Source organism: Amphiprion ocellaris, chromosome 1, assembly GCF_022539595.1.
Source record: "Amphiprion ocellaris isolate individual 3 ecotype Okinawa chromosome 1, ASM2253959v1, whole genome shotgun sequence".
Taxonomy (NCBI): domain Eukaryota; kingdom Metazoa; phylum Chordata; class Actinopteri; family Pomacentridae; genus Amphiprion; species Amphiprion ocellaris.
In genome coordinates this window covers 42081708-42107258 of record NC_072766.1, presented here as the reverse complement: position 1 = coordinate 42107258, position 25551 = coordinate 42081708, and the positions used below count along the sequence as shown (strand labels likewise).

The 25551-nt window shown below is 35.5% G+C and overlaps 1 protein-coding gene across 3 annotated transcripts in view; it reads right to left on the bottom strand.

The window, feature by feature from the left end:
- Window positions 1-25551, bottom strand: part of LOC111567996 (multiple epidermal growth factor-like domains protein 11) — a 174304-nt gene that overhangs the window by 121467 nt on the left and 27286 nt on the right. For all 3 annotated transcript variants that reach the window (XM_055012030.1, XM_055012035.1, XM_055012037.1), the window contains exons 2-5: window positions 16039-16107; window positions 9319-9450; window positions 8498-8599; window positions 2657-2757 (exon numbers count right to left, since the gene is read on the bottom strand). In XM_055012030.1, coding sequence (XP_054868005.1) covers window positions 2657-2757; window positions 8498-8599; window positions 9319-9428 — 313 coding nt within the window. In that variant the 5' untranslated portion in view covers window positions 9429-9450; window positions 16039-16107. The remainder of the gene's footprint in view (window positions 1-2656; window positions 2758-8497; window positions 8600-9318; window positions 9451-16038; window positions 16108-25551) is intronic.

The window sequence follows — 25551 nt, the reverse complement described above, 5'->3', positions numbered from 1 at the left end:
ATATCAACTGGTGATGCATCACAAGAAATATGGAGGAATTAAACAGAGACAAATTCGCTGCTCAGATATGATAAATTAAAAAGGTGTTATGAAGGTGAAATCCTGCAGTCTTGTTCGATATGTGCTTCACCTTGTTGCAATGAATACTCAAAGAGTATCTCAGCCAAGAAAAAAAGGATGAATTTGGATGCAAACTGGGTCTTTTGGGCTCTGAGGGTTAAATAAGGACCGCTGGGAATAAACGCTTTTCAAGGATACAAACAAGGATAAAGAGGGGAAACTGTGCTCAGTTCCAGGGGAGATTTGCTTTACATTTTAGTTATTACCGATGCATTCGCAGCTGCCTAGATTTTCACAGTTAAAATGGAGAAAAACAATCAAAAACAGCTGACTGAAAACATCAGCGAGACGAAAACAAAAACACCAGAAATTAGTCTTTTAAATGCAGCAAACTTACAACCAGCTGTTTCTGTCACATGTTTTTGAATTTTATCAACAAATAAATGATCAGTTGAAGCCGTTATCTGGTTTATCTTTAAATACCTGGTAAACATGGAGCAGATTTTTGTCATATGAGTGAGAAACTGTAGTCATCAAACAAACCTGGCTTCCCTATGAACACCAACATCTAGACCTCTATGAACATCTAGACCTCTATGAACATCTAGACCTCTATGAACATCTAGACCTCTATGAACATCTAGACCTCTATGAAGACCACCATCTAGACCTCTATGAACACCAACATCTAGACCTCTATGAACATCTAGACCTCTATGAACATCTAGACCTCTATGAACATCTAGACCTCTATGAAGACCAACATCTAGACCTCTATGAACACCAACATCTAGACCTCTATGAACATCTAGACCCCTATAAAGACCAACATCTAGACCTCTATGAACCCCAGCATCTAGACAGAGTTTAAATCAGCGTTTTATTCACGCGAACATGAGCACCATGACTGAAAACATCCAGATGTTCTCACCAGCAGAGGCCGAAATGGACAGAAGTTGTGTTTTCTGTTAATAATTAATGTCTTTAAGTGAGGAGAGAAAAGTAGAATCTGACCAACAGCGTCCACATTGGTCCAGATTCCACCAGTGTTCAGGTTGTTAAAGTTATTATTAAAGTGCATTTAAACAGTCACTGATTCTGCTTTTTAATAACAAACATTGAACTACACAGTGTTCATCATTTCCTTTACTTCGGGTAACTAAGTTTTACGGCATCATTTAGAGATCACATTGCAGGTTGGATTTTTACTGCATTTATATTTAATATTTCCAGGAAATGATAGTTTGAAAAGTTAATGCTCAGTTTTATATGTTTTATGAGACAGAAAGGCAGAGTCATTTTACTGTAACATAAAATGAAAAGAAAAACCTGTAAAAATAAAGATGCTTGACGTGGATATTATTGAAAGGTTTGGCCTTTTTTTAAAATAAAAAAATTGTAAAAAAGATATTTTAAAAAAGTGAAAATATCCATAAAATAATCATATTTTAACTGATTGAAATACAGTAAAACTGTGCATTCTATTTCTATACATTATGTTTTTTTTATATATTTTAATATTTTATCTGTTATAATCCAAGTTTCATAATATTAAATTGGACTTACTTTTATTTCATGATCAAGGCATAAAACTTAATTATAAAAACACTAGCTATTTTATGCACAGATATAGACGTGTTTATTTTTTAAAAGTCTAGTTTCTGCATCATTTTCCAGCATGGATTAGTCTGTGTCAGTTCAGGAAAAAACGTTTATCATGTGTTTCAGTAAATATGGGTTTTATTGAATTATTAGCATCCTTTTTGTTAAATTCCAGTGTCTGTATGAGAACATGTTTTTCTTTATGTTGTCAAATTTCAATTTGAGGACAACATGAAACAAGGACAGGAACAGTATCCTACTTATCCTGGTGTTATTTAACATGTATGAGCTGGTCAGAGGTCATTAAGCACCATAGAAGACTTTGTCATGTTGCCCATTTACTAGCAAAACCCTCACATCGCTCTTTTCCTACCAACAAAGAAGCAGTTTGTAACTCTGTACATCTAACACCAACATCTAGGCCTCTATGAACATCTAGACCGCTATAAACACCATCTAGACCTCTATAAACATCTAGACCTCTATGAACACCAACATCTAGACCTCTATGAACATCTAGACCTCTATGAACACCAACCTTGTCTTGCTATAGTTGAAACACATCAGATTCTACTGATGTTAGAGCCTTGGAGAAATGTGGACCAAAGACTGGATTTTAGTAGAAACATGGATCCATCCATATATATATACACTTACAGGGACTTTATGGAGACACAATACCAGCCAGGAATTGAGATTTGGAACTTTTTTTCCTCCATTTTCAAGGACCATCCATTACTCATTACTGTTGTTTTGGACAGTTTTAATTCACTTTAGGCAGGTCTGAAGTCATTTTGAGTCATTCTGATCTCCTATAAACTATTCTGTCTGTTCTCACCACATTTCATGGCTGTAAAAGTTCTATTTCTGGAGATATTGAAGCTTTAGAATGGCTTCACAGGTGAGATGTTGTTTTGAGGGTGAAAATAAAAGAATTCCAGTCTGAAAAGGCGACGTTGAAGCTGTGAAGAAGTTTGTGGATGGTCAGACTTACGGACACAGAGGTCTCCACTCTCGTAGAATCCTGGGCAGCACTGAGAACGCCGTCGGTACATCGTTCTAACTCCTCGTCTGTACGCCGTTTTATAGCTGATCCTGGACATGAAACCAGAAAATACAGCTAGAATCAACTTCAGGGAGAATAACAGGACCAACAAGATCCAGTCTGCAAGCAAGAAGAATTTGTCATTGTTTTCACAATTTTCTGTAATTTTACAGATTTTCCTGTTTAGATGAATTATAAATGATATCTAGTAAACTCACAGCAATAATAATAATAATAATAATAATAATAATAATAATAATAATAATAATTTTCAATAAGTTAAAATCCTCTATAATGTCCACATCATGGATATTATAGAGGATTCAGATAATGGACTGGTCTCTATACTTATTTATTGGACCTTAGTGCAGCATTCGATACAATCGACCACAAACTTTTATTACAGTGACTGGAACATTCTATTGGCATTAAAGGGACAGCACTGGACTGGTTTAAATCCTACTTATCAGACAGGTTCCAGTTTGTGCATGTCAACAATGACTCTTCTGAGCATACTAGGGTTAATCATGGAGTTCCTCAGGGTTCTGTCTTAGGACCAATACTGTTCACATTATACATGCTTCCCTTAGGCAATACTATTAGTAAGCACTGTATTTATTTCCATTGTTATGCTGACGACACTCAGTTGTATTTATCTATGAAGCCAAATGAAACTAATCAGCTAGCTAGACTGCAAGATTGTCTTAAGGACATAAAGACCTGGATGACCTATAATTTCTTACTACTAAATTCAGACCAGACTGAAGTCATTGTATTTGGCCCCAAACATCTTAGAGAATTGCTTTCAAAGCATATAGTTACTCTGGATGGCATTACATTGGCCTCCAGTACTACTGTGAGGAACCTTGGTGTTATCTTTGACCAGGACATGTCCTTTAACTCACACATAAAACAAATCTGTAGGACTTCCTTTTTCCACCTGAGAAATATTGTGAAAATCAGGAACATCCTGTCTCAGAGTGATGCAGAAAAACTAGTCCATGCATTTGTTACTTCTAGGCTTGACTACTGTAATTCCTTATTATCAGGTTGTCCCAATAGCTCTCTGAAACATCTACAGCTGATCCAAAACGCTGCAGCCAGAGTACTGACGGGAGTTAGCAAGAGAGATCATATTTCTCCTATACTGGTTTCTCTTCATTGGCTTCCTGTTAAATCTAGAATAGAATTCAAAATCCTTCTTCTGACATATAAAGCTCTTAACAACCAATCTCCATCATGTCTTAAAGACCTGATAGTACCATATTATCCTAGCAGAACTCTTCGCTCTCAGACTGCAGGCTTACTTGGAGAAGTGACCTGTAACTTCTCTCTAAAAGTAGAATGGGAGGCAGAGCCTTCAGTTATCAGCTCCTCTCCTGTGGAACCAGCTCCCAGTTTGGGTTCAGGAGGCGGACACCCTCTCTAATTTTAAGACCAGGCTTAAAACCTTCCTTTTCGACAAAGCTTATAGTTAGGGCTGACTGGGGGACCCTGACGGGGTGAGCTGGTGTTTTCATTTGCACAACTGACTTCCCCTCTTGACGTCCCTTTAGTTTGCCCCTAGTTATGCTGCTATAGGCCTAGACTGCTGGGGAACCTCTCTGGATGCACTGAGCCCTTCTCTAACTACCTATGTATTTACTATATGTACCATTATTGCATTACATTCACTCTGTTTCTTTCTGTGTCCTTTCTCCGAGTGTCCCTGGTCCCAGAGCTGGATGCTTCAGATGTGTGGTTGTTCTCCCACCTCCAGCTGCCCATTTCCACCAATCTACTCTGCATTGCCCTCACTATACTTGATTTGCTCATCTACATATTTTTGAATTTACCACCAGCTATATATGTAGTATATTTAATGTCAGAGCCATACACCATAGGAGTAAACTATAATTAGTTTCCATGTTAGTTGTACTTTGCATGTATCATCTGTCTTATCATGCATGTATTATACTGTGTTTTATGGTCCTTGTGTCCCCCCACCTCTCTATCTCTACCCCTCTATCCCTCTATCTCTACCCCTCTATCCTTCTATCTCTACCTCTACCTCTTCCCCTCTACCTCTGTCCCTCTACCTCTATCCCTCTATCTCTACCTCTCTACCTCTATCCCTCTACCTCTATCTCTTTCCCTCTATCTCTACCTCTCTACCCCTTCCCCTCTACCTCTTCCCCTCTACCTCTACCTCTACCTCTTCCCCTCTACCTCTATCCCTCTATCTCTATCCCTCTATCTCTATCCCTCTATCTCTACCTCTCTACCTCTTCTGTTCCTCTCAACCCACCCGGCCAGCAGCAGATGGTTCCCCCCACATTAGAACCAGGTTCTGCTCGAGGTTTTTTCCCTGTTAAAAGGGTGTTTTCCTGCCACTGTCTTCTTAGGGCTGCTCTGGGGGTTCAGGCATATGGGTTCTGTAAAGCTTCTCGAGACAATTTGACTGTAATTGGCACTATATAAATAAAATTGAATTGAACTGAATTGAATCAATGATCTGTGATAGTAAATTGTTCTTTTATGATGTGTGAATGCAAAATTACACAGTTTTACCGTATTGAAATCTGCTAAAATATAATTATTTTACAGATATTTGCTGTTATTTTCATGGTTTTTATAGATTTTACAGTTTTTTCTTTATTTATTTCCTTTGTATAGTTTTCTCTATTGTTTTTTGTTGAATTATAGATAATGATGAGTAAAGTTTAAATATTTGTAAATGAAGGACTGAAAAATGGTAAACTTATTTTAACTGGACCGTTACTGTCAAAGGTTGTGCAGTTTTTAAATGTTTAATGTTAAATGTTTTTCTACAATTTTTGAACTTATTTTTTCTGCTTCCTTGCCAGGTTTGTTTACAAAATATTTTATTTTTATTGTTTTTTTACAGTGCATGTTAAACAAAAAAAAAGCTTTCTTATCAATTTTAACTGTAATTTATGAAGAATTTAAATTACACATAATATCCCAAAAAAAATCACAGCTAAAAGTATTAATTTACATGTTGATTAAAAAACTGTAAATAATCAAAAATACATAAATACATAACAATTAGTATTTTTACAAAGCTTGACCACAAAGTGATGCTATTTTTAAAAAAATATTTAAATCAGAAATTTCAGATTTTACATTTTGTTAAAAAAATATTTAACAAAAAAAGACCAAAACTGTAAGTATGTAATTCATGTCCACATTAAAATTTGTTATTTACAAATGATAACTTGTTCTTCTATGATATGTGAATGTAAAGTCACACAGTTTTACTGTACTTAAATCAGCTAAAATATAATTATGTTACAGATAGTAGCTGTTATTTTCATGGTTTTAACAGGTTATGACAGTTTTTTTTCCGTTTTTTTCCTTTTTATAGTGCTCTCTATTGTTTATAGTTGAATTATAGGTAATGACGAGCAAAATATACACATACATCTGTATGAAGGACTGAATAATGGAAAAATAATTTTATCTGGACCGTTACTGTCAGTAACGTTTTTATATGTTTAATGTTAAATTTTTGAACTTATTCTTTCTGCTTCCTTGCTCCCAGATTTGTTCACAAAATGTTTTATTTTCATTGTTTTGTACAGCGCATTGTAAACCAAAAAAATTTTTCTTATCAGATTTAACTGTAATTTATGAAGAATTTACTGTTATTTTATAGATTTTTTTCAGTTTTGTTAAATTAAACAAACTATCACAAAAAATCGCAACAAAGTATTGATTTGCATGTTAATTATAAAAAAGTAAATAAATAACTGTAAATAAATAAAATTCTCTAAATGCATAATACAACAATATAGCAATACCATAAAGCTTGACCATAAAGTGATGCTATTTTTTAAACAATATTTAAATGAGTAATTTCACAGGTTTTACATTTAGTTAAAATTGGAAAAACACATAAAAAAGGATTTATTTACAAAAAAGACCAAAACTATGAGTATTTAATTAATGTCCACATCAAAATCCATTATTTACAAATGCTAATTTTTTCCTCTGTGACGCTGTTTTACTGCATTTAAATCAACAGAAAATCTAATTATTTTACAGATATTTGCTGTTATTGTCACTGTATTCTTTTAGACAGTTTATTTACAGTGTCCAAGTTTTTCAGTTACTTTATGACAGAAACAGTTTACAGTGTTGTTTGTCCAGCAGGAAATGTGGTTTATTCTAATAATTCAAATCCAGTGTTCACTACAGGAGAAGTCTTGGAGTTAAATCAGTTCATTTAGATCTACGTATAAAATAAATCTTCCGGTGTTACTTCCTGTTACGACACTGCGATCGATTCTAAAAGATGAGCGGCTCTCAGCTTTCAGGAGTTTCGTTCAAGGACGCGGATGTTTGGTGACATTTAGCTGGACGAGCTAACGGCAGCTATAAAGCTTAATGTGCTCGTTAAAGGCTGACGGTTGGACGGGGAGTCAACTTGCCGTCTCTATACGAACATGTTCTTCAGCTGGACATGAAGTCTGAGCTGCCTCACGCTGGTTATTACTGTAAATCCATTAAAACTCCACATCAGAGCTAATAAAACCACTCCTCTTAAAGCTTTATTCAACCACCAGCCTCACTCAGATCAAGGCTTCTTTACTGGAGAGCAAAATATGGCAGCACTTCACTTTAAAGCCTGTTTAGGATTAATAAGCCCAATAAAAACAGTCAATTCATGATTTACAGTGCAGTGGAGTAGAGCTGGAAGCAGGACTGAGTAGAAGAAAGACACTAACAATCAATAAAACATGTTTCTATAAGGTAAAAAATCACTTCAAAATGTTCTTATAGCTGCTTAAAACTACATTAGAGAGATAATAAACCAACTATCAATCTGTTGCTGCATCGTCTCACATTTTGTTCAGGCTTTTTAAATTTGTTTTGTGGAAACCAAACTTAAGTTCTGTCAAAATATTTGACAGAACTTAAGTTTGGTCAAATAATTCAACTCTGAAATGAAACCAAGTGACCTGTAGAGCTTGAAGTTGTAGTTAGTTGGTCTTCTGCTCACTTTTAGAGCCTGATTAGTGGCTACAGTGATTCATTCTCTTCTTGAAATCATTTCTTTTTGAGAAAATCTTTCATATATAAGTACATTTTATAAGTTTTTGTCTTTTATGACAATTTTTTGTTGCTTTATTGCTGTTTTCTATATAAATAAGGCTTATTATTGGTGGAAATCATGTTCATGCCTGTTTCTGGTGCATTTTGGTGCAGCAGGTGACTGTTTTTTTGTTCATATTATGTCTTCCAACATATAAAAACACCACGTGAACATGTAAACAAAGGTGGATTTATGTCAGAGGATGTCTTTAATATTGATCGCTGCAGCTTATAAACAGACCTACAAATGGAAGTCGCAGTTCTTGAATGCCTCTTTGTGCTGCAGTTTATAAACTCCAGTTGGAAAATCTTTCATATCTAAGTACATTTTTATAAGTTTTTGTCTTTTATGACAATTTTTTGTTGCTTTATAGCTGTTTTCTATATAAATAAGGCTTATTATTGGTGTAAAATGTGTTTGTACCTGTTTCTGGTGCAGCAGGTGACTGTTTTTATGTTTATATTATATCTTCCTACATAAAAACACACCAAACAAACATGCATCAGTGCAGTTTATAAACAGACCTACAAATGGAGGTTGTTGTTCTTGAACGCCTCTTTGTGCTGCAGCTTATAAACTCCAGTTGGAAAATCTTTTATATCTCAGTGAATTTTCATTAATTCTGGTCTTTTATGTGCATTTTCCCCTGCTTTACAGCTGTTTTCACCATAAATAAGGCTCATTATTGGTACCTGTGTCTGGTGCACTTGAACCAGTTGAGGATGTCGGTGCAGCGGGTGTAGTAAACCTGGTCGAATGGATGAGCGTACGATTCCTGCACCGTCACGGCATAACTGGAGGAATAAAACAAAGAAAACAGCTCAACACGAAGCCTTGAAACAGCCACATTCACAACTTCATTTAGAATCCTCAATAAACTTTTGTCATTATTAAATTAGCAAATCAACTTCAGATGTGAAATTCAAGGATTTCTCCAATTTACTGTAGAAACTGGAGCGTCTGAATGGATTCATCTGCCAAATCTAACAATGTCACCTTTTTTTCCTTTTTCTTTATTTCTTTTTCAAACACAAAGCACTGATGCAAAGCTAAAGAGAAAATGGAAAATCTTGTGGAAAACCTTCATTTTCTTCAGGACTTTTGCCTCTCTGTCCTCTGCATCGACACCCAGTTGTCACCATTGTTGGATAAAAGTTACTGAACCGAGTCTAACCTTTAGCGAGAAGTGAAAACTGTCATAATCATCAGAGCTAATATCCATTTGCACATCTGAGTCCCAATGACACGGAGAGTTTATTGATCTCGGCGTTGCTCTCATCAGAAACATCATGGAGCTTTTACCAGCCGAGTGCTGAGACCACTCAGGCAGCCACATTAGCATCGCTGTGGATTTACAGCCTGCAGGATTCCCCAGGACGAAACCGTTCCCTTTGATTATTGGCAGCGCTGCCGCCCTGATTTGTGGCCGGGAGTCCATTAGTTCACTGCAGCGTCTCTGGATGCTGCTACACCATCTTTCATTAGTGCTACTGGTGCTACTGGTGCTACTGACCTCTCCCAGTGGCTACAGACGTTGGGGTCGTCCGGGTTGAGGGGCGACACCGCCGACATGAAGCCCAGCAGGTGGAGACACAGCAGGGGGGAAACACCGGCGGCCCCCATCGTCCTCCACCTCCGTCAGGCCCTGAAGAACCACAAGATGAAGCAGAAACTTTAACCCTCGTGTCGTCCTGCGGGTCAAATTTCCACATTTTAAACATTTTTGGGAAATTTTTCAACATTTTTTTGGTGCAAAAAAAGAAATGCTAAAAAAAAAAATGTTTCTTTCAGAACATTTGGAAAAAAATCAACCAAAATTCAGCAAATTTCGCTGGATTTTGGTTGATTTTTTTTCTGAGTGTTCTTAAAGAAAATATTAGAACTTTTACTGATATATATAGAATCACTTTAGATATTTTTAGGATTTTTTTGGAAGATTTTTATTTATTTACATTTTTTATTTTTTTATTTTTAAATGTTTACTTCTTGCCAAATTTGGGGATTTTTTAAAAATAAGACTTTTAAGGGAAACTTTTAAGGAATTATTGGAATTTTTTTCCTGAAGAATTTGCAAATTTTTTATAAATTTGGGGGATTTGTTGCTGAGTTTTTGGATTTTTTTCAGATCGGGGAACAACTTTTTTGGTGCCCATAAATGAAGACAACAGGAGGGTTAAAATAAAATAAACACAGTGACAAAAGTGATAATAAAAAAAAAAAAAAACAAAAAAAACATTCTAAACTACTGCTTCTGGTTCACATCTGACCTGTTTGTTTGTGTTAAAATGAACTCAGTGTGGGTTAGAGGTCTTTAACTGTCACAGAGGTCTTTGTCATGGTGGCCCTTTGTTAGCTAACTGACTGGTTTTAGCTTTAATCTAAGTCAGTAGCAACTTGTTGTAGGATGATTGGGATGGAAATTTTGAAAAATTATCAGTGTTGTCAATCCTTGCTTGTCCTAAATACGTAAGCTTTGGTCTGAGGTCATTAACCACCAAAAACGTCTCTGTCATGGTGGCCCTTTACTATTGATTTTAACCTCATCCTGATCTTTTGTTTACGTCTTCTGTCACACAGGTGTCCTAAAGGGAGATCATAATTTGTGGCAGGATGTTAGCAATGTAAATTTAGAATAATTTCCTCAATCAATAATTGTTAGCGATAAAAACAGATACCACAAATTGAGCAACATGGACATTTATCCTATGTTCATATTTCCATCTACATCAACAGACACAAGAGTTGGACCCTAAAGTCATGTCTGTTACATCTGTCGCTGTGATTTAAAGACATGAACTCCCGCCAGAGGTCATTAACCACCACAGAAGTCTTTGTCATGGTGGCCCTTGTCATATTTGCCACACATCAGATTCTACTCATGTTAGAGCCTCCAAAGTTGGTGAAATGTCGACCAAAGACTGTATTTTAGTAGAAATATGGATCCATCCATATCTATACATTTACAGGAACTTTATGGGGTCATAGTACCACCATCGGTTGGTAAATTCAACACTTTTTTCCAGTTTCAAGGGCGGATATTCATTAATTATCATTACTTTGGACAATTTTTACCCATTATAAACAAATTTTGAGTCATTTCGGACACATTTGAAGTCATTTTAAACAGGTTTCAAGTCGGAATATCTAAAAACTGGTACCTTGGCTTGTCATACATCAGATTCTACTGATGCTAGAGCTTAAAAGTTGGGGAAATGTCGACCAAAGACTGCATTTTAGTAGAAATATGGATCCATCCATATATTCTAGAGACACTCTACCAGCCTGGATTGGAACATTTGCATTTTTTTCCATTTTCGAGGACCAATAATTAAAATTGTGCCCTCTGCTGGAGTCATTCAGTCATTAGTCCTCTGCTGGACACACCACATTTCAAGGCTCTTGGAGTTACATTTCTGGAGATACTGAACCATTAAAATAACTTTCTTGGTAAGAATGGTCTGAAAACACATGAAACTTTCAAAAATCTCCCAAAAATCTTTTAGAGAACTTAGATTTGGGTTCCAACCAACCAAAAAGTAAACCGTGAAAAGACTGTGAGAAGGTGAAATGTGAAATATCGCAGACTGACCCTCCATCCTTCCTGTTCCTCTTCCTTTTATAGGAGCTTTATGAATGGAAGCTGTTATTATCATAATTATTATCATCGTAACACTCGTATTTCAAATGAAAACTGCATAAAAGAGAACGCCGGTTTGCCTTTTGGTATGTTTTTTTTGTTTGTGTAGCGGCTGAATGGCTGCTTCAGAGGAGCAGAAACGTAATTACAGTAATTCAGTAAACTGGACAAAGAGCAGATAAACATGAACAGCAGAGAAAACGATCCGAGGCTTCGTCACGTCGGAGGTTTGGTCACGATGCAAACAGCAGCAGAGATTCCGGAAAAAGGAATCTCAGTTTCACAAAGTATTCGCTGGTGTTTTCTGGAATTCTGTGGTGTTTATTTTGTGGTATGTTGAGGTGTTTTGTGTTTTTTTGTGGGTTTTTTTTTTTATATTGTGTAGTATTCATTTTGATGTATTTTGTGGGGTTTTGTGTATTTATTTTTCGGTTGTTTTTTGTATTTTGTCATTTTTTATGGTATTTTGTGGTATTTTGTGTGTTTTTTGTGGTAGTTTGTGATATTTTATGGTATTTATTTTGTGTTTTTTTGTGGTAGTTTGTGAAGTTTTGTGGTATTTATTTTTGTGGGTTTTTTGTGGTATTCTGTAGTATTTTTTGGTATTTATTTTGTGGTATTTCGTGGTATTTTGTGATGTTTTGCAGTATTTTGTGTTTTTTGTGGCATTCTGTAGTATTTTGTGGTATTTATTTTGTGTGTTTTTGGGGTATTTTTTGGTATTTATTTTGTGGTATTTATTTTGTGATATTTCATGGTATTTTGTGATGTTTTGTGGTATTTTGTGTGTTTTTTGTGATGTTTTGTGGTATTTTGTGGTATTTTTGCGGTGTTTTGTATTTTTTGTGGTATTTTTTGGTAATTTTGTGTGCACTGCAGGACGGACAGCTGAAAACACATGGGGAGGAAAGAGTGAAATCTCCTGAAGTGAGATGTAAAGTGAAATAGTGGAGCATGAAAAGCGTTGAGCATCAGTCTGACAGCAGATTTTCAGTCCAGCACCGATCTCTTTACATAAATATCATCTGCTGCAGAAACCCACATCCTCCTCCTCTAACGGGAAAAACTGACCAACCTCTGCACAAATACAGCTACAGAGGGAACCCAAAAACATTCAAAGACGTGTTACATTCAAAAATCTGCAAAAAAATACACCTTTTATCAGCCACAAACTGTAAAAACATTTAAAAACTGTTAGTTTTTCAATTGTGATATTTCACTGAAATAACTTTATTCTGTGCGTCTCATTAAAAAATCTGCAAAAAATAAATAATTTGCATTAAAGAATTCTGTAAAACACAAAAAAATTCTGCACTTTTCAGCACAACTGCAACCAAATCTTCGTTATGTTCAGAAACCTGCAAAATTGCACCTTTTACCAGCCACAAACTGTAAAAACATTAAAATATATTCAATTTTCAGCTCTCTGATATATCATGTGTAACGTGTAGTTTTAACAAAATAATTCCACAAATTGAAGCCTGAAATTGTGATATTTTATCTTAATGATTATATTCTGCATGTCTCATTTAAAAATCTGCAAAAAATAAATAATTTGCATTAAAAAGATCGTATAAAAAACAAAAAATTCTGCACTTTTCTGCACAACCGGCACACCAAAAGCGACTCAGCTGCGACCAACAGTAACATGACAAAAATTCAAAGAGTTTTCAGGTGAACTGCACCGAGACTGAGACAAAAATCGAACAAACTGATCACAAACTGAAACTGATTTACAGAAGCTGTAAAAATTAAAATACTCTTGTTCAAAATTATGCAAAATTTATCCAAAATTATTGAAAAAATGATTCAAAATCACTTGACTTGACTAAAAAGATTGTACAAAATCACACAAATCAGCCCAAAATAATTGAAAAAATGGCCATAAATATTCTTAGAATGACTTAAACCTGTTGAAAATGGCATAAAATTACCCAAGTGACCATGAAAGGAACAATAATTGAATTTAAGACTAAAATCATTAAGTTTCATTAAAATCTAAGAGGAAACTCAAATCTCTCGGAGCTGGATTTATTTAATCCTTCGGGCATTTAAGCTGTTCTTGCTTCAGGTGATTCACTTGTTTCGAAACCTCAAAATGCAAAATAATTCATGTTTTTACTATTTTACCAACTTTGCCTTTCTGGTTCCACAGAGCTGCAAGATTTTAGATTAAAAATGAACCACAGTGAAGAAAAACATGGACATATTTCACATTTTTCATTCATTTTAGACATTTTTTAAGTCATTTTAAGTAGATTTGAAGTTATTTTAGACACTTTTTAAACAATTTTGGACATAAGAGAATAAGTCGGTCTGGACACATTTTGAGGCATTTTAGGTAAACTGGAGTAATTTTAGACAACTTTTTTGTTACTTTGTGCATTTTTTTTTTATTAATTATGTATCAGATAAATTGATCTGGACACATTTTGAGGCAGTTTGGGAAAAAAAGTAAAATAAAAATCAAATGTTTATTTTTTTCCAGATTTCTAGACATTTCTGAGTTCCTTCTCCTTTTTGAGTTTGATTGTGGGTCATTTTAGACCATTTTTAAATAATAGTGGACAAGTCTCGGACACATTTTGGACCAATTTTGAGTCATTTTAGGTAAATTTGGAGTCATTTTGGACATTTCGGTCCAGACTGAATAAGTCGGTCTGGACCAAATTTAGTTAAGTTGTGAATCATTTTGGACTAATTTTGTAAAAATAAATATTAAAAGAAATGTTTATTTTTTGAGATTTCGAGACATTTCTGAGTTCTCTCTCCTTCTTCGTGTTGTTCTGATACCAGAACTGCAAGATTTCAGATTAAAAATGAACCACAGTGAAGAAAGAAATGAAAGAAATGTTTGGGGCTGAACAGGTTAAAGAAACTGATTCTATCTTCACAGATGCTGCTGATCATCTGGTTGTTGAGGAGATGCAGATAGAAACTGTTTTTATTCTCCGTCAGCCTGAACGTCTCTCTGCTCGGTGAGATTCCTGGGACTGTTTCTGGACCATGACAGCGATAGAAGACTCAACACCGACAGCTCCGATGATGAATGAACCTCAGAGGCGTTCCTCCCACGCCGTCCTGGAGGACATCAGCTGGATGTTCTCATTAGGAGGACGGTTTCTGTCTCCACATGTCAGGATGAAGACAGGAGGAACTCAGGATGGAATCAGCAGCATCAGACTATGGCAACACCAACTTTCATGATTACAGAGAGAAGAAACAAACACTGGACACCCTAACCCTAATGTACAAGAAGATCAACCAGTCTGAACATCTGGACCTTCTTCTTTATAAACTGTTAAAGTCTGTCAGTTTCCTCAGGGATCTCCAGGGAACAGAACTTCAGGTGGACTCCAGAACTTCCACCTCGTTGTCTTCAAACCATCTCTGAGGATCTTTTTTTGCTTCGACTCATCGTCTGGATGGAAAACTGATCTTCTCCATGTCTCATCATCAGATTGTCCTCCAGGATTTCATTTAGCCTCTACCTTTACAAGACCTGCTGCTGAGGAACACCATGATGCTGCCACCACTGTGCTTCACATCATGATGCTGCCACCACTATGCCTGGTTTGTGTTGTCCAAAAAGCTCCATCCTGGTCTCCTCAGACCAAAGAACCTTCTTCCAGGTGTCTTCAGAGTCTCCACATGTCTTCTGGTGAACTCTAGTCCAGATTTAATTGGAGCTTTTTCCAACAGAGTCTTTCTCTTTGTCTCCATAAAGCTTTGACTGGTGAAGAACAGACAACAGTTGTTGGATGAACAGTTTCTAACATCTCAGCTGCTGAAGCTGGAACTCCTTCAGAGGAGTCATAGGAGTCTTGGTGGCCTCCCTCTCTAGTCTCTCAGGTCTTGAGGACGTCCTGCTCCAGTCAGATTTATTCATGTTCCATCTTCCTTCCATTTCTTAATGATGGATTTAACTGGACTCCAGGAGATCTTCAGGAACTTTAAATGTTCTTGTATTGTCCTGACTGCTGCTTTTCAACAACCTTTTCTCAGAGTTTCTTGGAGTGTTCTTTGGTCTTCATGGTGTAGTTCTATCCAGGAGGGAGTGGACCTTCTAGATCCAGGAGACTTTTTACTACAATCACTGAGACACATTCACTGACCTCAACAAACGAGGAAACCTCGCCTTGCTTTTACAGTTAGTCCTATGTTTTGTTGTCTACCTGTAGTGCAGTTATTAGTTTGTGCCTCTTTGTAAGTGTAGCTGCTAACAGACAAGCTGCCAACATGTCAGTCATCATTTCAAGATGCTGGAATCTATTTTTTACTCGTTTGACTGAAGAGTTTTCATCAACAAACCGTTCATTGCTGCTCAGTCATAACGTGAAGGTAACCTTCTCAGAATAATGTATGAAGTCTCTGCGATCAATAGCTAAAATGCATTTTCTCCAACTTCACATTCTGTTGATGCAGCCTGAATGCACCACGAGCCGAGCTAAACACGCTGCAGAGGCATCAAAGCACCGACAAATGGAATCCAAACATTTTTCAGACAGTGGCCTTTTATAATGGGGATGAAATGAGAAAAAACTGAAGGAAGCGACACAGATAAATATTAGATTGAATTCCAAGCAGTGGACTCACCTTGAACAGAAGCGATGAGCGCTAATCTGCTGAAGAAGAAGAAGAAGAAGCTGCTGGACCTCAGATCACCTGCATTAAAGACGAACAAAAGATCAATTAACAGCCGCGAACAGAGTTAAAGATCAATCTGCAGAACTCAAAGAAACTAGTTCTGTCAGGAGGACACAGTTAGAAGGACGGAAATCCCATAAATGTTATTAAAAGAACAAAAACATCGCAATCAATTGTTCATCTAAAGTCAGAATACACCGAGGTATGAAGGCCTCGTTTACGGCGGAGCTGAGGAAGAAAAGAAAGATGTAAGAAACTTTTAAAAAATAGCAATAAAATCATATTAAAGGCAAATTTAATGTGGAAAAAGTACCCTAATTAGGGCATTTAAGGTTTAAAAAGGGTAAAAAATTTGGGTTTTAAACACCATAAATCCCCCCAAAAAGTTGAATTCCTTGATTTTAAACAAAAATATAATGAAAAAATGGTAAATATAAACACTGTCTGCAGATTTTTTGTCATGTAACTGTTGGTCACAGCTAAGACATTAATAGCTTCACAGACGTACCAAGAAACTCAGAATTTTTTAGTTTTTTCAACAAAAATATTGCATTAAATCATTCAGCTAGAGCTTTATTTAAAGTCAGAATACATTTACAGTGGAGCTGAGGAAGAAAATAAAAATGTAAGAAACTTTGAAAAACAGCAAAATAATAATAATAATGATAATAATAATAATAATAATAATAATAATAATAAACCATCTGGCAGCAAAATGATGAAATTAATGTCCTGAGAAGAAAAATTTAGGGTTTTAACACCATAAATCCTAAAATAAAGGTGAATTATTTGATATTTAACAAAAATTTTATGGAAAAATGGTCTCCATGCTAAAGATACTTTGTTATTTACAGATTTATTTAGTTTGTATTTAGTTTTGATCTGAACACTGCCTGCAGATAACTTGAGGAGGATTTTTAGTCATGTGACGGCTGGTTGTAGTTCAGTCGATCATGGATTCACGATTGTGTTGAAGGATGCAGAATTTTTTATTTTTTGCAGAATCTGGATAAAGTAAACAGTTTATTTTTATCGATTTTTAAAATGACATTTTTTTTTTGTATTGCCAATTAATCATTATTCAACCAGGAGTAAAATGTTGATTTTTAACTATATAATTCCTAAAATGAAGTTGAATTCTTTGATCATTTAACAAAAATTTTATGAAAAATAATGCTAAAGATACTTCACTATTTACAGTTTTGTTTAGTTTCTATACTGTTCTGTGTAACACTGCCTGCAGTTCAGCTGAGAACGCTCACATTTTTAGTCATGTGACGGTTGGTTGCAGTTCAGTCGATCATGGCTTCACGGTAGAGTTGAAGGATGCAGAATTTTTTGTTTTTTACAGAATCTGGTTAAAGCTAACGGTATATTTTTAAAGTGACACATTAAAGGACAATCTGCAGCTCGCAGCTGTTTGGTTTTGTCGGACGCTGCAGATTTTCTCCTCACGTACTTTTAGTTTGAGCTTCTTAATCATCAGCTCCTAGTTGGATGCACCTGAGGACACTGAAACTGCCGAGGACTCACTTTGTTAATTAATTCACTTTCAGGTAGGAGCCTCCATCTGATCTTCCTCCGGATCCAATCCTCAGATAATTCAGAGCCATCAAACGTTCAGTCAGCGCTGCTTTTACCTGAGCTCGGCCATATTTTATCACCGCACCTTATGGAAATTAAACATCGGAGCCGCCACGCTTTCAGCTCCATCGTGTTTGTTCAGTACGAGGAAACGTTTAAATAGATTTTTATCACATCTAACGGCAGCATCCAGGAGGAATCTGACCAGATTCATCCAGCAGCAGAACGACGAGTCAAACCAGAGTCAGAAAGTCACAAAGACTCAGCGATAAAACCATGAAAACTGATGGATTTAAACCATGAAAACTGATGGATAAAACCATGAAAACTGATGGATTTAAACCATGAAAACTGATGGATTTAAACCATGAAAACTGATGGATAAAACCATGAAAACTGATGGATTTAAACCATGAAAACTGATGGATTTAAACCATGAAAACTGATGGATAAAACCATGAAAACTGATGGATTTAAACCATGAAAACTGATGGATTTAAACCATGAAAACTGATGAATTAAAACCATGAAAACTGATGAATTAAAACCATGAAAACTGATGAATAAAACCGTGAAAACTCATGAATAAAAATCATGAAAACTGATGAATAAAACCATGAAAACTGATGAATAAAAACCATGAAAACTGATGAATAAAACCATGAAAACTGATTGATTCAAACCATGAAAACTGATGGATAACCTTCTTACATTTATTATCTGTTAATCAAAAGCCTAAAGTGGTCAAATTCATTTTTTTTTCTTTTCACTGAAGCAGTTTCTGGTGTTTTTCTTTACTGTGGCTCCATTTTTCACTGCAGTATAAAATCCTGAACCACCTCAGAAACTAGTTCTGTGAGGAGGACAGAATGATGGAAATCCCATAAAAGCAATAAAAAGAACAAAAACATTGCATTAAATCGTTCAGCTGAAGCTTCATTTAAAGTCAGAATACACTGAGGTATGAAGGAGTCATTTACGGTGGAGCTGAGGAAGAAAATAAATAGCTGCAAAAATAAGAAACTTGAAAAACAACAGGGTTTAGAGGGTTGACAATCAGTCATTAGGATGATCAATAATTACGGACATCGACTGATATTAAAGGTTTTATCGTCTGATCCGAGTTCTCCGACATCCAGAGTTCTCCGATCAGCTGATGAAGGTTCTTTAAAGGTTCTTTAAAGAGTCTCTGAACGCCGTTCCTCATCAGCAGCAGCAGGAAATCAATAAAAACGCCGTTATTGTTGCTCAAACAATATTTCTAGAAGCTGGTGAACGTCTGAAGCTTCACAGGGTCAAGTCTGTTGAACAATAAATCCATTAAAAGTCTCATTACGCTCATGGAGGGTTTGTTTACATCTTTATATCATCAGTCCGTTATTCTATGAAGGAAACAAACAGGAAACACGTTTACGGCCTCGTCAAGGTTTTTCTGAGATGCTTTTAACACTCCTATTGTCTTCAGTTCAAACTGACCCGATTTAAAGTTTGAAAATGTGGGGGGAAAAAATAATTCACAGTGAAACATTCTGATGTCTACATTTTCAACATTTTTGGGAAGTTTTTGAAAATTTTTTGGTGGAAAAAAATTTCGCTGGATTTTGGTTGATTTTTTGTGAATGTTCTTAAATAAAATATTACAAGTGTTACTGATATATATGGAATCACTTTAGATATTTTTAGGATTTTTTTGGAAGATTTTTATTCACTTTTTGAAAATATTTACAAGAATTTTCTTGCCAAATTTGTGGGATTTTTTAACATAACACTTTTAAGGAAAACTTTTAGGGAATTATTGGGATTTTCTTCCTGAAGGTTTAGCAAATTTTCAGAAATTTGGGGAATTTTTTGCTGAATTTTTGGATTTTTTTCAGAGAGGGAAACAATAATTTTTGGTGCCTGTACATGAAGACAACAGGAAAGTTAACAGAATAGAAAACCGCCTAAATCACCTTTTTTTAAACTTGAAATTTGATGACTTTTCCTAAAGTGATCTCAGCATTAGAAAAAGTGAAGCACTGTGTTTATATTTTCATCAGAGCTGAACATCACCAGTACAAAGATGGTCTGAGGGTCGTTTTTAACCCGGTAGTTAAAATCCCAGTCACAGTGGACTAAAACACTCACACACATCTCACACACACCTCTACAACCACAACGACACCCACAGAAACTGAGGTTGCGTTTGCTACTGACTGATCTCAGAAAAACTCAAACCTTCTCTTGCAGGTTCCACATCGTCTATCTACAACATCTCAAGTTTGAACAGTTCTAAACAAATGAAACATTTCCTGAAAGCATCGTTTACAAACGGTAATGAGTTCAGTAATGAGGCTGTAAAGGTTCTGCAGATGACAGAACCACCAGTTCTCAGGTTTCAGTACCCAGCAAGTCACAGATCAGATGTTTTTCAGACATCCAGGAGGAACCAGAAGGACTGTAGACCAGATACTAGAACAGATATACATTTATAAAGTGGAATACTGTCCTACATGTCTAATTAGAGTTTAACATGTTCTTCATATGTTTGTTTTTCATCTGTTATTTTACTTTATTCTTATTGTTGTCGGTTATGCATCTTATGGAAGTAATGATTCAGGAGATGAGAGAAGAAGTCGAATATTTTGTAGTTGAATTTCATTCTACAGTGTACAGTACTCCCCTTCAAAGTTCCCCTTCAAAAATGCATTTCAAGCTACCTTCTGTACATTTCTGGTACTTTCTTAGGATATAGACGTACTATCTCTTACTAAACAAATAATGTCTGCACCTCTGCAGAACCTTCAGCAACTATAATACTGATGATAAACCTCTACCTCAGGAAAAGAGAGTTAGAATGTCATATAAACAAGTGGTGTTCACTGATTAAATCCAGTCTTTCTGCCCTCTGAACAGCTAAAGACTCAGACATTCACAAAGTGTGTGATGCAGGACAGGTTGGTTCTTCATGTAAAATAGATTTTGAGTTAAAAATTCAACTAAGCTGCTTTATTATAGAGGCTCAGTGGAGACGGGTCATTTTTGACTCTTAGGACAAGAGGAGTGTTCAGGATCTGAAGGCAACACGAGGGATAACCTGAGATTTATTTATTTTATAGATGTGAATTCATTTGTCAATAAAAATATAATAATTAAGATGTTAAAAGGTTCACTTTGATTTAAAATTGGACTAAAATATATATTATTTATTGTTTATATCTGTCTAATTATGACTCATTACTTGCTGAAGGAAGTTTAAAATGAATAAAAGATGTTTATTTGACACCTTTTCTGTATTTTGATTAACAAATGGCATCATATTGGTGATTTCTTAAAACAAAACATGTCTCCACTTTGATTTAAAATCAAATATACCACCATAAAGATGATTATTTATTGTTTAAGCCTGTCTAATTATGGCCAATTACTTGTTTAATGAACTTTAAATTGAATGAAAGATGTATATTTGACACCTTTTCCATATTTTGATTAACAAATGTCACCATTTTGGTGATTTCTTACTAGATAACATGTGTCCCACTTTGATTTAAAATCAAATATGCCACCACAAAGATGGTTATTCATTGTTTATATCTGTCTAATTGTGACTAGTTACTTGCTGAAGGAACTTTAAAATAAATAAAAGATGTATATTTGATGCCTTTTCTGCATTTTGGTTAATAAATGAAGCTATTTTGGTGATTTCTTACTAGATAACACATCTTTCACTTTCATTTTTCACTGTGTTACATAAAAACATCACAGAGATCTTTATAAATATCCATATTTCTGACTGTTTCTGACGGACTAAACCTGATGTTTGCTGTTTGTTTGACTCGTACGTGGACTCGCTGAACTTCAACCACCTGAGGTGCTGTTATTATTCTAATTATTGAGATGGAGCCGGAGGCGGACAATGACCTCCACGACCCCATGAATCCTCCTCCTCCGACGAGTCTTTACGAGCTCAATCGGCAAAGCAGCAATCTGTGAAATCAGCCTAATCCTCCCGTTCAGCCTTCATCTGGCCGGATCGATGGACACCTTTGGACGAAGGGAGCCGCGGAAGCTATCGGTGGTCAATACATGGATCGCCTTCTATCTCTAAGACACGCTGCTTTTGTTGATTAAGGGCTTCTCGCCTTTCACTGCAAATGGTTTTACAATATTAGCTCTTATTAAACTTGCTAAACAGGCTGAACAACGGCCCAGAAACCTTGGCGGGTCGCATAAACTCCAACAGGAGAACTTTATTCGGACCTCGGCTGAATGCCTAATGAGCAGCAGGACTTAGAGCAGGAGGACGGTTGTGTTTTACATCAACAAACCCCACGGAGGGAGCAGGAGGGCATCTCGATAATCGTTAATGCCGTCCTCCATCACGTTCCCTTGACGATTAATCTAACCAAGCAGCACATGTCACGCCGTGGCCTCTTAACGAACGGGTCAGAAGGCAGGGGAACGTTCAAGAGTTCCATTTACCTTCCAGCTGGAACACGTAGACGAACAATCCCAACATGAAGCCGAGTTTATGGCAAAAGGATACGGTATCTGAAGCTAATAGAACCTCACCTACAAAGACAAAGGAGGGTTTTCTAACATAAGACGTCCTCATCTCAAGTCCAGAGTCAGATTGTATGACATGAACAGAGTTTTATGGCAACAAGTCACTCATGAAACTTGTTCTAGAAAGTTTCAACTGCAACTTTAACAAACCACAATAAACCCTGCATCCATTTTAGACCCAATAGAACCTTACAAATGAACTTATTATTAACAGATTCAGGTGGTTCTGGTATAGAAAAGATTTGGTATCAGCTACAAATTGCCTTGATTGGACCCAGTCAGACAATAATCTCGGTCCTTGTTTTACATCCGTTGTTGCAAATTTCAGAATACTCTTAATATTTGCAGCATTATCAGACAATGATTGATACATTTTTTCCTGTCACATATGCCACTGGAATATACAAACACTATCTAAGTTGATACCACTGTCATTCAACATGTTAGCACTAGTTGGAGGTCATTAAGTGTCACAGAAGTCTTTGTCATGGTGCCCCTTTACTAAAACCCCCACAATGCTCTCTTCCTGCCAACACAGAACTGACAACATGGAAGCAGCTTGAAACGCTGTAGATATAAGACCAACATGTAAACCTGTATGAACACCAACATCTAGACCTCTATGAACACCAACATCTAGACCTCTATGAACACCAACATCTAGACCTCTATGAACACCAACATCTAGACCTCTATGAACATCTAGACCTCTATGAACATCTAGACCTCTATGGACACCAACATCTAGACCTCTATGAACACCAGCATCTAGACCTCTATGAACACCAGCATCTAGACCTCTATGAACACCAACATCTAGACCTCCATGAACACCAACATCTAGACCTTAATGAACACCAGGTTCTGGTTCCTACCAATGAGTCCACATCAACATTTAGTCTAAACATCTAAAAACTGGAACCTTGTCTGGTCAAACTTGAACACATCAGATTCTACTGATGTTAGCGCCTCAAAAGTTGGAGAAATGTCGACCAAAGACTGTATTTTAGTAGAAACATGGACCCATCCATAGATATACACTTACAGGGACTTTATGTAGACACTATACCATATTCATTTCAGTCATTTTTCACTTTTTTTTTTCCATTCTCAAGGGCCAATAATTACAAATTTGACGTCTGCTGGAGTCAATCAGTCATTTGGATCTGCTGGAAACCATTCTGTGTCCAAAATAATTCAAAATCTGCCCACAGTGAGTCCAAATTTGTCTAAAATCACAGAAACTGTGCCCAAAAGGACTTTAAAATGGCCAAAATAGTCTAAAATCTGTCAGAAGTAACTTAAAAATTGACTCATATTGGAATTTTGGTGTGTCAAAATATCTAAAAACTGGACCTTTGTCTTGTCAAATTTGTCACATATCAAATTTAGTTGGAAATATGGAATCATTCATAAATATATAGACTTACAGGAACTTCATGGGGGCAGAATACCATTTTTTTATTATTATCTAGCAGCTATGCATTTAACAAAGTGGTAGGAATAGGTGTTTTAAATGACTTTTAACAATGTAAAGCTGCAGTTAAACAAAGAAAATATTGGTCAACTCTTCAACCAATCTAATTGGATTCTCTGTTGTGATGAAGTTTCAGGAAGTCAGAATCATTCAGGAAGATTTTTTCTGATTCACCAACATGACTTTCTGTGACTGTATCCAGATTCTAGATGTCAGAACATCTTGTTTTTGCTGCTCTGGTTATTGTGGATGGAAAATATAATGATGAAACGCTGAGATGACAACGTCCAAGTAGAAACTGGACAGTGCCTCTCATTACAGTAAAAAATGACATCAAATCACAAATTCAACTGTGTCCTGCTTCATATATGTGACTTTATGAGGACATCCACAGCTGTTTTCACAACCTGGGACACAGCAATAATAATAATAATAATAATAATAATAATAATAATAATAATAATAATAATAATAATAATAAAATCACTAAAATTGACCAAAAAAATGACCGAAACAGATGTGAAATCACTCCAAAATTTAAAAAATCCCCACAAATAAAGCAAAATCACCACATTCAATAAAACATATGCAAAATCACCAAAAAGATGCAAAATCTTCATGAAATACAAAACAAAAACATGACCAGGAAAGATATGAAATCTCCACAAAAATTCTAAATCACAACAAATATAGAAAATTATGACAAAGGTGCAGAATCACCAGAAAAAGATCAAAAAATAAAAATAAAAATCACAAAAAATGACCAAGAAATTACCAAAAAATAAAAATCACCAAAAATGACAAAAAAATGAACAAAAAATAAAACAAAAATCACCAAAAATGACCAAGAAATTACCAAATAATAAAAATCACCAAAAATGACCAAGAAATTACCAAATAATAAAAATCACCAAAAATGATAAAAAAATGAATAAAAAATACAAACAAAAATCACCAAAATGACACCAAAATATACCAAATCACTACAAAAATTCAAAATCCCCACAAGAAGATGCAAAATCACCACAGAAAAAAAATAAAAAATGCAAAATCCCCATAAAAAACAAAACAAAAACAGGACCAGGAAGATCTGAAATCTCCAAAAAATACAAAATTACTACAAAGATGCAAGATCACAAAAATATACAAAATCACCACAAAATACACCAGAAAAAGTCCCCCAACAATAAAAATCAGCACAAATGACAAGAAATTACCAAAAAAGACAAGAAACTCCCATAAGAAGATGTAAAATCACCACAAAGACAATGAAAATCACCAAAAACAAATGAAATTCCCACATCTTGACGCTATTCATTGATAATTTTGTTTTGTTTTGTGGTGATTTTGCATCTTTTAATGGGGATTCTACATGTTTTGGTAAATTATTTTGTCTTCTTTTGGTGACTGTGCATCACTTTGGGGAAATTTTGCATTTGTATGTTGTGATTTCACATCTTTTTTTGGTCTTTTTGTGGGCATTTTACATCATGTTCTGGTGATTTTCCATTGTTTTGTGGTGATTTCGCATTTTTACATATTTTGTGTTAATTTTTTTGGTCTTTTTGTGGTCATTTTCTGTCAGTTTTGTAATGATTTCACACCTTCTTTTTGTCTTTTTTGGTGATTTTGCATCTTTGTTGGTCGTTTTTTGTCAGGGATTTTTTTTATTATGTGGTGATTTTAATGTAATTTTACATCTTTTTTTAATCTTTTTTGCCTTTTTGTGGTGATTTTACATCTTTTTTTGTCGTTGTTTGTCTTATTGTGGTGATTTTATGTTATTTTGTGGTAATTTTGCATCTTATAAAGCGGATTCCAGATGTTTTGGTCGTTGTTTTTTGTTTCCTTTTTTT